Raw genomic sequence first — 12,660 nt, 5'->3', positions numbered from 1 at the left:
AAATACTGTCCAGATAACAAAAGAATTTCAAGTAACCCGAAGGAAGGCAAGAAGAGAAACAGAGGAATGAGAATCAGAAAAATAAATTTAAAAAGCATAGAACAGAAAACATTAATAAAATGGCACATTTACACTCTAACGTACAGATAATAACCTTAGATGTAAATGATCTAAATACACCAATCTAAAGACAGAGACTGATGGATGCAATAATGGAAAAACACAATTCAACCAGAAATTCACTTCAGATTCAACCATGTAGGCAGGCTGAAAGCTAACACCATGAAAACATCCATCCATCAGAAGCAGGAGTGGCTAAATGAATATCTAGAAAATTACCAGAGACAAGGGGGCACTTTGCACAATAAAAGAAACCCACCTACAACACAAAAGGGTCCGAAATGTGTACACACCAAATGAGAGCCTCAAAAATATGAAGCAAAGACTGACAGACCCAAACTGTTGTGGAATCTTATAGCGTATTTCTAGACAATGATCTCCAAAAGCCGACCTCTTGGATGGCCACTAACGCACTCACTTGTATAGATGACAACAGAGGAGGGAGAAATGGTACTTTTGGTCCAACACTGAACAGGGCACCTTTCTAGGTTCTTCCATAATCCTCTACAATCCCATGAAAAGAAGTATCATTCCCCATTTACCTCTGAGGAAGTCAGGGCTCATTTTTAAATAAGGTGCCTGAGATCAGTTAGTAAGTCAACGAACAGAGGTTTGATGAAGCTCTATAACACTGTAATACCTACGCCTAAACAAGAACGTATTCTAAAATCGGACCCTAAAGCAAATGGCTATTGAAATCTGTAGTTTTCCCACCTGTGTTTTAAAGGCCAACTGCTTCTATAATTCCCAGGGAATACAATTTTAGTAACTACAAAAGGCAGTATTTCTGTTTCTAATTACTGTATCATCTGTTACATGTAGTACTCTTCTCTTTGGGTGAGGAATACATAGGCGTTAAAACCAACTAAGGTATGAGACTTTCATTTTAAATCAAAGGTCTGTACGTTTTAATTCTAAGCTAACTGTGGCCCCATTAAACAGCTTAACCTTCCTGGGTCGGTTTCTCATTCCTAAAAGCAAACACATGTTTAAACAGTGTACTGGGTAGAGTGCATGTCTTCCCTCGCTCTCCACATTTGTGAAAACAGGTGACTCTCCATCAGAAAAAGGGGTATCGGTCGTCGTCGCAACTTGTGAGTTTCTGGGTGCGGGACCAGCTTTCGGGCCTCTCGTGCGCGTCGCACAGAGAGCAGCACCAGCTCCCCTGGAGCGGACGCGGTCCCCTCTCCCTTTGGACCTGGAGACCCCCGCCGGGGGTCAGAGCTGGGGACGCCAGGCCCGGAGACCCCTGACCGCTTCCGGAGAGGGTGGCGCCCTCCCGGTGAGGGCGCACCGCGACCTAGGAACACTGCGAGGCCAGCGGCGGGCCCCAGGGCAGATCCACCCGAGCAGGGCGGGCGGGCGGGCGCGAGGGAGGGGCACCTGGGCGGAAAGGGGAACGGGCCGTCGTTACCTGCTGGGCCGCTCGGCCCCCGGCCCGGGCCCCACGGCGCTGTAGTAGGCCGCGCGTTTGCGGTTGGCCACGGCCGCCGCGCTGCGCACCGGGTACAGAGGGATCTGGTCCGCCATGTTCCGGCCACCACCTCCCCGCCCCTTCCCGCTCCCCCTCAGTTCGCCGCCTTTCCCAGCCGAAGCATTCAGTTCCAATCCGGCAGAGGCGCGGCCCGCAGGCCCTTCCCGCCGCCGGCAAATCCGGGCCTGATGGCGTCACCGCGTGTCGGGGATTGATGACGACACCGCGCGGCTAGAGCGCTAATGGTAGGCGGTGGCGTCTCGAGGCTCCGCCCCTGCTTCTCAGGCATATTACGTCACCACGTTGCGAGGATGTCAGCGGAGGCGTTGTAGGCGGGCTGCGCCTGTGCTACGGTTCGGTTTGCCTGGATCGCGTGTGGGAGTCCCGTCTGGTCCCCCTGGGCCGCGGGCTCCTGCTCCCAAGACCTTGTCTAAAAGCCATAGGAAGGCACCACGCGGAACTCCCGCTCACCCGGGCCACCCGTCTGCTGAAGGTACAGGCCGAACGCAGGCGGCTCCACGTGGCGCCTAGCTTCGCGCTTTTGTACCAGCATCCATGCAGGCTTCCACAGTCAGAGTTCGTGTAGGTAAGAAAGCCGAGTTTCAAGGAGCCGACAGCAACCTGCAGAGCTCCAGGGTGCTGACCCCTCCCGCTTGCTGGGCGAAGACAGCCGCCCTTCTGCCACAAGACAGCCGGCCTTCTGCCACAAGACAGCCGCCCTTCTGCGCCCCTACCTGTTCTGGGCCCCGGCAACTGCCCAAGAAAGTCTTGACCTCGCCTCTGTTGTGCGCCGTGACCCGTGTAGTCCTGCAAAGCTGCTGCACACATGCATTTATTTCATTTTTTTTACAGTGGTGTCGGATAGCTCACACTTTCCTCCCAGGGACCAAGTCCTTCCTTCTGGGCACCTGGATCCTCCTAACCCCCACCTCAGACCTGAAGCAATCTCCAAGGCTAATTCCTATGTAGTCCTTGCTTCACCATACTTTCAATTTCTGGTAGTTTTAATTCCTACTTCCTCAGTCTTCTACATGTAAATATGTTCACGTTTCTCCTGTACTTAAAAAGTTTCTCTAGATTTTATTTAAGATTGCATTTCCCCCCTAAGTTGCCTCCAAAGAGGGGTCTAGTCTTCAGAGAGTTCCGAATTTTGCTATCATGATGTTAATTTAGAAAATTGTTATTGATTTATAGCTCTGGAATTTGGTCTGAACTCAACATTTTTTTTTTTTTAATTTAAGGTTTTCTTCCTGGCCAGATATGTGGTCAGATTTCTAAACTATATATTCGGAGAATAGGTTTTATATTCCGAGATCCAAAATGCCACAGGTCCAATAGTGTTTATGAGTCTTCCTGCCATTGCACCCCCAGCGGCGGGTCATTTTCCTATTGTCCCATGGGGACTTGGAAAGAAGTGTGGTCTGTTGAGACACTGCTTGCCATGCAGTCATGTCTCCTGAGGACACTCACTCTAAAAGCCCCCAGCAACCCCCACTGTGTTCTAGGAAGCAGCTGGCCACACAACAGCCTACCTCTAACACGATGGTTTGGTATGCTTGCTTGCCCCCTTCAATCAACCAAGGACTGTCAGTAATACGTGCAGCCCTCAGCAGCTGTCATCTACAGGGTTTTGGTGGTTGGTTGGTTTACCCTACCCCAAGTATGACAGCCCAGCCAACCCAAGCCCCTGGAGTGAGCCCATCTCCCACTTCCATGGTCTACTTCCAGACCTGGGAGTCGGCAGACGGGAGTCACTCTCACCTTTCTGTTTCTGGTCCAGTAGTTTTGTTGTTTTTAAACCCAGCTATGCATGTTTTAAATTTTCTGTTTTTATAATTTATATACCTATTATGACTATGTGTTTGAAGCAGTATGTTCAACCTGAACTAGGTTCTAAACTCATCTTGTCTAAGTATCTTAATATACCACTTTTTTTATTTAAAAATTACTCATGGTATTCTTAGTACCATGATAATTGGGATTCTAATTTTTTTATTTAAAAATTATTTATTTTGTAACTAGTTGCTCCCACTTTCTGATTGTCAGTTTGATAATGAGACACTTTTTAGGTGGCTTGAATACAGGCCACTCCATGGACACTGGTCTCAAAGGACACAGTGATCTCCTAACTGCTAAATGAACTTTATTCATTCTTTCCCCTACTCAGACTCACTGCAGCAGCTGACATTATAGTGCAGCTCCTCCTCACTCAACAACAAATTGTAACAATTCAAAGTCATTCAACAACTAACATTGTAACAGAGCGTCTGGGAGCCAGCTTTCAGCTGGACATAGGGCCAATGGTTTCAACACACAACCCCACACCCTTTCCTAAAACAAGGCTTCCTGGCCTGATCATGTCTCCTCAGCTGTTGCTGGCCCTCTCCTCCCTTCATCATTTCCTGCTTGCTGCCTGATCTTGGTCATGAGCAATGAGCTGCCAGGGTCTCAGTTGTGTGGACACAAGTTGAGCTCTCGACAAATACTGTCAGAATGAATGATCCTCAATTATGAGCTACGGTACCCACTATACTTTAGACAACTTATTTTCCCTTCATAACCCTAAGGTCTCCTATACTTCCCAGCCATTATCCTGTGAAAGCAATCATTGCTGTCTTTGCTACCCTCATGTGTGAGGTGTGCTCTGAGGACCTTGCAGACGTGCTGAAAGCTGCATGGCTTGTCCTTCCAAACTCGATCTCAGAGTTGACTGTACCTCCGAGCTCAGCGATGTGACTACTCTGAGAACAATCACTGACTTGAGTGGAGATTGCCAGAGCTGACTCAGAATTTGTAGGTGTCTTGTGTTCATAACAACCTATTCTCTCACCCAAACTCATCGAATATGCAGGAGCTGAGCAGTAGCAATTATTCATAATAATTTTATTAGGTGTAATTTGCATCTACCTTTTGCAAGGACAGAGTGATATTCTGGGAGCCACACATTTAACACAAGTGCTTGTCCTAGACCAGTGATGGCGAATCTATGACATGCGTGTCAGAGGTGGCACGCGAACTCATTTTTTTGGTTCATTTTTCTTTGTTAAATGGCATTTAAATATATAAAATAAATATCAAAAATATAAGTCTTTGTTTTACTATGGTTGCAAATATCAAAAAATTTCTATATGTGACACAGCACCAGAGTTAAGTTAGGGTTTTTCAAAATGCTGACACGCTGAACTCAAAGGTTCGCCATCACTGTCCTAGACCCTGCCCCCATCCACTCATGCACAGCAGTCCCTTTCTTCCTGGGAAGGACGTGTACAATTTGTATCACACAAATTATTTTGTACTTATTGACATTCTTTTATCAGGTAAATTACTTGTACTTATTTTGCTGAAGGCCCTTAATTCCATGAAAGTTTTGTATTGTGAAAAACTTTTGTTTAAGTTGAGACCAAAAGGATTGGGTGTCTTTAAACAATGGGCACAGAAATGTGCTCACCCACGCCCATGGAGTTTTTCCAGAAGAAAAGCCAGGGTTCCCGGGGCCCCGTCGCTTGCAGCCTGTGCCAGTGTGCTCCCAACCCTATGGGTCCTGGTTTATTACAGAAATATGCTATTATCCTTTTATTCTTTCATTTGCCTCCTTAGTACCATGATAATTGGAATTCAACAGTCTTCAAAATGTTTTCAGTGATATGGTATAAATTATTTCTTTAAAGAAAAACTTCCCAAGTTGGATGAGTGACAAGTTAGTATATTACCCATGTAACTGAGTCTAGACCTAGAGTTGATTGACTTAAAGACAGAATTCCAGCCCCAACCGGTTTGGCTCAGTGGATAGAGCGTCGGCCTGCGGACTGAAGGGTCCCAGGTTTGATTCTGGCCAAGGGCATGTACCTTGGTTGCGGGCACATCCCCAGTGGGAGGTGTGCAGGAGGCAGCTGATCGATGTTTCTCTGGCATCGGTTTCTAATTCTCTATCCCTCTCCCTTCCTCTCTGTGAAAAGCAATAAAATATATTTTTTTTAAAAAAGACAGAATTGCAGTGTAATAGTGGAGACACGTTATCAAGGAGGTTAACTGTTGCTATAATATCAAGATGCTCCATGTGGTAGACAAAGGGACTGATTGTGGATAAAGTGACCTTTATGGGAAATCGTTCATCTTAGTTTCTACTGTGAGAAGAGAGAACATACTGAATATTCTGTGATAATTGTTGCCTTAGTAGGTATATCAGAGGAATTCAGTAGGCCAGCAAAAGTGAAATGACCACCAAAACATATATAAAATAAGAACTGCTAATTGAAATTAGCAGCAAATGAAAATTGTAAGCTGATCAGAATAATTTTCTTGATTTTTCCCTCAAGTATGTATGAGCAACAGAAAGGAGGTGGCCAGTGAGGGTCAGGGAGGTGCCTGAAGCATGCTGATGAGGGACCTGGGATGCTTTAGCTTCAACAGCCACAGGAACTTCTCACAGACCCTTGTTTAGGCATCTTGATATGGCTAGTGGGGCTTCTTTCCATTGCTCCTTTTTGGGAATAGCAATTTAAATAGCAGTATAAAAAAGTTCTCAATATGAGTACATAGCTATTAAAATTACAATGAAAAAATAATCTTTCTTAGACCACATGTTGTACACTTCCATTTATGTGGAACATTCAGAATAAGCAATTCTGTGGACATAACAAGTAGATCAGTGGTGGCCCAAGACTGGGGTGGGGGTGCTGATGGGCAAAGGCTTTCTTGGGGGTTGAAACGAATCTTCTAAAATTAGACTGTGGTAATGCTGCCTGACTCTGTGAATATATTAAAACCACTGAATTGTATACTTTAAATGAGTGAACTCTTTGGTGTGTAATTTATCCCTCGGTGAAGATGGGAACAAACCTTCCTTCTGTCCACCATCTGCGGGCTCTGGTTTCCTCTGATGTCATTATTTACTGCAGCGGCCAGTCAGCAAGCTGAGCATTTGCTGCAATCTCTGACGGTTTGTTTGTTTACCTCTGAGCAAGTTTACGGGAGACATTAAATGCTAGTATTAATTGTGTACAAGAATACACAGATACATTAACATTTCCTTCATGTCAAAATGCAAAAATGTTTCATTGGCTTTCATGTCTCAGAACTAAAAGGTTCGGTGTGTCGCACTTGGATATTTCACGAGAAAATGTAACGTTTACTTGTTCCAGATGTTGTCTGATTCTACAATGTTAACATAAGAAAACGCAGGCTACAGTTTCAAACAACACATCGCGGCTCTGTCTCGCCTTCTGTCTCTAAGTCTAGATGTGAATCTTCTCAAGGCCCTTTTCAATCCAACTCTTCCATTACAGTCAGGCTGTGCACAGTGACACAGCCAGAGCCTGGAACCCAGAGGGTGAGCAAGAAGTTCGCCTCGGGCGGCAGGTGGGCTGTGTTGGGGCCCAGCGCTTGCTCGGGTCCAGAGTCATGGTCATGGTCCATGCCTTGCTTATCTACAGCCTGTGGTCGTCGATATTGTCGACACCGTGACCAGGGTGGTCTTTGAAAGAGCAAAGTTGAGCAGGCCTCTCCCAGTTAGAAAGTCTCTGTGTGGGGCCCAGGGTGTGTCCAAAGTTCTCTGCTTGGTGACAAGCCCTTCAAACCGTGCATGCTTGTCCATCTCTCTCTCCTGCCCTCTTTGCTAGAAGAAGCTCCAGTAACTCCAACTTTTCCAGTAATTCCGTGTTTTTGCAAAAGCATCCTGTACACAAGTTCATTGTTATTATCACATTTGTTATTTTTTTATTAATACCTCTTCCTTCTGCAAATTTTTGACTGTAGAAACGTAACACCCGTCAGAATATGACAAATTTGTTTTCTGAAGTTTGTTAAGGCGCAGTGATGCCTTCATTAAATTGTAGGAGCGAATACAGGCCGTCTGGGTTTCAATGTCTTCTCTCCCTCACCTACCTATGTTCGTGAGCAAGATCTCAACTCTGAGTGTCAGTTCCTTGCTAAAGAATGAGAATAACAATAGTATGAGCCTCAAAAGATTGATGTGAGAGCCAAGACAGAGAGTCCTACAAGTACTTAGTGCAGGGGTAATAACAAGGATTTTTCGCATGTTGATTCAGCATTGTTGCCAGTGTCTCCTCTTGTCTTTCCTTTCTTTAGCTCAGGTGCTTGAAGCTGAGAATTGTGCCACACATCAGGTCTGCCTTAGAAGAGACAGAGATTGTGAGACAGGACATCAAACCGACATTGGACTATGTTGACATTCACAGTACCTTAGAATTATAGGCGTACCCTATATGATGAGAGGCCTCACCAAGCCTTTCCCCCGCTTCCCTTTATAAAGAGTTGCTAGTACACTTTGTGAATATTCCGTGACTTAGAACTCACTAATGCTTGGAACTCCAGAAAGCAGGAAAGCAGAGCTCCATTAAAAAAAATAAACAATAAAAAAATCCTCATTAAAGAATATTAATACTCATGAATTAATAAAAACAAAGGGAGCAATTGCCTGGAACAAATCCACATCAGCCTTTGATTCTGTCCACTGAGACGTATAAAGGACTGCTCCATTAAACAGGGGGCGTGGGCCAGAACGCAGGCTGCAGCTCCCAGCCAGGCTCCCGCCTGCCCAGGTGAGCTTGTCCTGTCCATTAGCCCCTGGTAGGTGCTCACCAGGTCTCAGTCCCAACCAGAATGATCGAGGGAGATGGATGGGCACCCAGATTATCTTTCAGTGTAATACAAAACATACCATCACATCTTCACAATTATTTCTGTCCACGAGAGGAAAAAATATGATGGTGTGAAAAGGTAAGGATGAACAAAATAAAACCACAAGCCCTGGGAAAGGTGCACTAATAGCGTGTGTTGGGAGAGGCCATACGGTTTTGAATGCTTTCCCTTATAATTAAAACACAAGACGTGTATATTATAGCCTACGTCTGCAAGAATTGACTCAAACCTGTGGACAGAACAACTATTATTAAACATATTTATAAAAGTTGAAAAAAAGTACCTATGTACATAGATTCAGTTTCCTATTAAATATTTGAACCACAGTATTTTCCCCTCAAAGAGTAGAGCATCAAGGAAGTTCCTCAAGCCAACGCACTCCATTTTATTTTATCTTTTTTGACCAGCCCTGGGGGAAGCCATGCCAGCATATTTTTAATTCTTATGGTAGAGTCCCTCATCATGGAACCCATAGAAACCAGGACCTTCATGGTGACCACAGGACCTTGGGGAGCATCCTGCTCCCTGATATATGTGCCTCAAGAGATCCCACAGAAACAATTAGCATCTATATGACCAGGTAGCAAACCCACAGTCCCTTTTTTAAAAAAAAAATTTTTTTAAAATTTATTTCAGAGAGGAAGGGAAAGGGAGAGAGAGATAGAAACATCAGTGATGAGAGAAAAACATTGATTGGCTGCCTCCTGCACTGGGGATGGAGCCCGAAAGCAGAGCATGTGCCCTGACCAGGAAACGAACCATTACCTCCTACTTCATGGGTTGACACTTAATCACTGAGACACACCAGCCAGGCCAAACTCACATTTTCAAAGCTAGAGGCACAAAACTACAGGTCTAGCACCAGACCATGCTCATTCCTGTGTGTGTGTGTGTGTGTGTGTGTGTGTGTGTGTGCGTGCGCGCACATGTGTGCTGTACATGCCCCAGGAAGACTGCAAGGATATATCTCAGATGTTAGCATAAACAATCAATGGTAATGGGAGTTGGGGTGAAATTCCCTTTCTATATATATATTTATTGTGAACAGTTATAAAACATTGAAAGAAAAAAATTTTTAATGAAATTTCAATTGAGCAGATTTTTACTTTTTTAATTACACCATTAATAAAATTTAAAATTCAGAAATGCCTGTGAGGAAATACACTAACTATAAAGCTCCCCTTGGTGAGACCACATAATGAGGAGAGAAGGAGGGGCCCTCGGTGGAGGAAGGGGCCGCATGGGAAGTGGGGACCAGCATCACCATCCAGTGCTGAGGCCGGAGCTGGGGCACATGTTCATAGAAGATGGATTTGCCTGACACAGAAATGTTGACCTGTGTCAAACCTGTAGCCAGAATGGAAATTTTGGACCACGTGGGAAACACTGGATTAGTCCTGGGTGTTCATCTTATTTTTTACTGGGTTACCTGCAACAGGTAAGTATATAAAGATTTTAAACAAGTGACAATGACACCAGGGTTGGCCATCTAGATCATGTCGATTTGATCAGAACATGATCCTTGTTCTCAAGTATGAAATCTGTCCCTGTGTCAACCTGTATCCCCTCACACGGCGAGTCAGGCCCCTGGTGGTCGGCACAGGTGTGCCTTTCCCATGCACACACGAGAATCTGATGCAGCGCCTGCTCGGTGTGAGTGGATGGCTCTGAATCCAAGCGTCCATTTGAGAGAAACAGCATCTTGACACTGCACAGACACAGGCCATCCCATTCACTGAGACTCTTCGGTCTGAGATTCAGGGGGCTTTGGACTTAAGAAAAGTAACCCTGCACATGGCACACACTACACATGGCCAATGGCATGTGGGGGTGTCGGTCACGTATGTGTGCAGTGATATGATAATCACACCGGAGGACATGCAGGTGGATGGATGGTGCATACACAGACATATGAATGCACGCGGACACGTTATGTCCTGTAACAAACTTGGCTTTAGTTCAGGCCAGGTTTACCATCGAATGAATTACAGAAGTGCCCTCAGGTTTCAAAGCCTCTCCTGCTTCTTGATGACAGTGGACTGCAGTCCTGCGTGAGGAAGGGCTCGGCCTCCCCATGCCACGGCGACCACGTCACAGCACCCCGTCCTGCATAGCCTAGTCACCCTGACAACAGCGGACCCGTTTTGCTTGGTGGCCTGTCCATGTGGTCGCAGGCGCAGAATCTCCGAGGCAGGCATTACAGTGATTCATGCGTCCGTGTCATCCCAGGCAGGCTCTTACGGAGTCCTGGATTTCACAGCGCTTCCCACTGAACAATGCTCATTTCACATAAAAAAGAAAGCAGCATAATTTGCAGATAACCCCCAATGGGAAGCTTGGCAATTTAATTAAAAGCAGCTCTGGAGGCCTTACGTATTTTATTTTTCATAGTGACAGTTCTAGAAGCCAACAGCCTAGTGCAGAGGGAGACAGGCAGCTGGTCTCCCTTGGCAGAACCTTTTGGGGAACATGCCGGACCTGGGCTGGGTCATGTGACTGTATCCACAACCCAGGTTCTGGCCAGTGAGAACTTAGTGCAAAAGGTGACTTTTCAGCCTTACCTGGTTTGGCTCAGTGGATAGAGCGTTGGCCTGAGGACTGAAGGGTCCCAGGTTCAGTTCCAGTCAAGGGCACATGCCCGGGCTGCGGGCTCGGTCCCCAGTGTGGGGCATGCAGGAGGCAGCCAATCAATGACTCTCTATCATCATTGATGTTTCTCTCTCCCTCTCCCTCTCTTCTTCTCTGAAATCAATAAAAATATTATATTAAAAAAAAGATGACCTTTCAGACCTGAGCCTCCTCCTGTTGGGACATATTACACTGGGCCAGTGGGAGCTCCCCGGGCTGCCCACACTTGCTCCCAACATCTCTGCTCTCACGTCTCCATTGTTCACACACTGGACCTGGGGGGTAAGCTCACACCAGCCCTGCACACAGGGCAACCCTGCAGTCTGGTGGCTTCTAAAGAGCCAAACCCATTTCATTTCCTGTCACACCCACTGAAAAGTTCGTAAACACCACTACAGGATGGCATGGGTGCCTCTCCGTGCCCCACACAGTGCCCACAGCACACGAGGTCTTTGCAAACAGGTGGGGGGAATGACCCCGACCCATGTGTTAGTGTCTGGAGAACTCATCCCCTCGAGGGTGTCCCCTGGCGGGCGTCACTCTGCACTCAGAGTAACCAAGTGCACAGTGGGGGCCCCTGGGCACACATTCCACTGCTCCCTCGGGGACTCGGAACCGAGAGCTGAGTGGGTCCCCTGTTCCTCCCTGCATGACGTCCCTGTAGGGTGTGGACAGCCACGGCCGCTGACTCAGCAGGCTCAGACTCCTGGCCCTGGGAAAGGCCATTAAAGTGGAGACTCCGGGGGAGCCCCCCCCCCCTCACGACTTCGACTTCTTAAGGAGGCTCAAGGACTCCCCAGCTCAATTCTTGAGCCAGAACTCCAGTGGGGGTGAGCAAGGGCTGGGCCATCCCAAATCGACATGTGATCCGAGTAAATACGGGACATTTTCTACACAACGTGGTGATGGGCCTTCCGCCTTCTCACCAGCTCCGTGACCCTCCTATGAAGAGACCCCAGAACTGCTTCTCCCCCCGAGGAAACACTCCAGTTTCAGGCATTCTGACCTCCTCCCACAAAGATCCGGGTAGTTAGATCTGGGGTCAGTGTACAGAACCTCCATTTCAAAAACGGACCCCGGCGGTTCTGAGGAAGGTGGACCCCTCTCAGAGAAACGATGACACCGAACGTGGGTCCGGGGGTCAAGAACAATGGAGAGGCACGGTGTGCACTGAACTGTCAACACACCCAGGAAGCCGGCCAAGCGTGTGTATTTCCCAGTGAGGATCCAGCGGGGGTGGGATTCCAAAGCTCAGTTTGGATCATGAAGCGGCAGAGCCCGAGCGGCCGGCATTCCCGCTGAGGAGTTTGTGCTGTGTGGCGAGCTGGCAGACCATGGCATACTCAGCCCCACATTGGGCACCTTATGTGCTGCGCCAGCTCAGCCAGGTTCAGTGACCCTGAGTGGGGGCGGCGAAGGATTGAGAAAAGACAGACAAGAGAATGAAAGCTGGGTCTCGGCGGGATGCTGCCCTCTCTGAAGGAGAGAGACAGCACCGATGCTCACAAACCGTGTCTTTATTTTATAGCCAGATTCCACGAGGCAAAGTAAAGGCGTGGTCAAGATGTTTACGACATTCTGGTGGGTTTCGATCCTACTCAACTACATGCACCTGAACTCTATCAAGCCCACATCATTCAGGCACGTGGGGCCACATGTTCAGACCATAGGGTCAAGCTTACAACTACAGCTGTTGGCTATAACTGTGCCGGGGGGGGGGGGCGGGGGGGGGGGCTCTGCCCTCCAAGCGGGGACTTGCACGTGGCCATGAGGGGACT

General features: G+C 47.3%; 1 protein-coding gene across 1 annotated transcript in view; it reads right to left on the bottom strand.

The window, feature by feature from the left end:
• The window catches only part of ATP9B (ATPase phospholipid transporting 9B (putative)), a 146,534-nt gene extending 144,731 nt beyond the window's left edge, over positions 1 to 1,803 (bottom strand). The window contains exon 1 of the mRNA XM_081097101.1: positions 1,535 to 1,803. Within this exon, the coding sequence (XP_080953227.1) occupies positions 1,535 to 1,650 (116 nt within the window). The 5' untranslated portion in view covers positions 1,651 to 1,803. The remainder of the gene's footprint in view (positions 1 to 1,534) is intronic.
• Between the last annotated feature and the right edge of the window lie 10,857 nt (positions 1,804 to 12,660).

Source organism: Myotis nattereri, assembly GCF_964212035.1.
Source record: "Myotis nattereri genome assembly, chromosome: 8".
NCBI lineage: Eukaryota > Metazoa > Chordata > Mammalia > Chiroptera > Vespertilionidae > Myotis > Myotis nattereri.
This window is presented reverse-complemented; position numbering and strand designations above follow the sequence as displayed.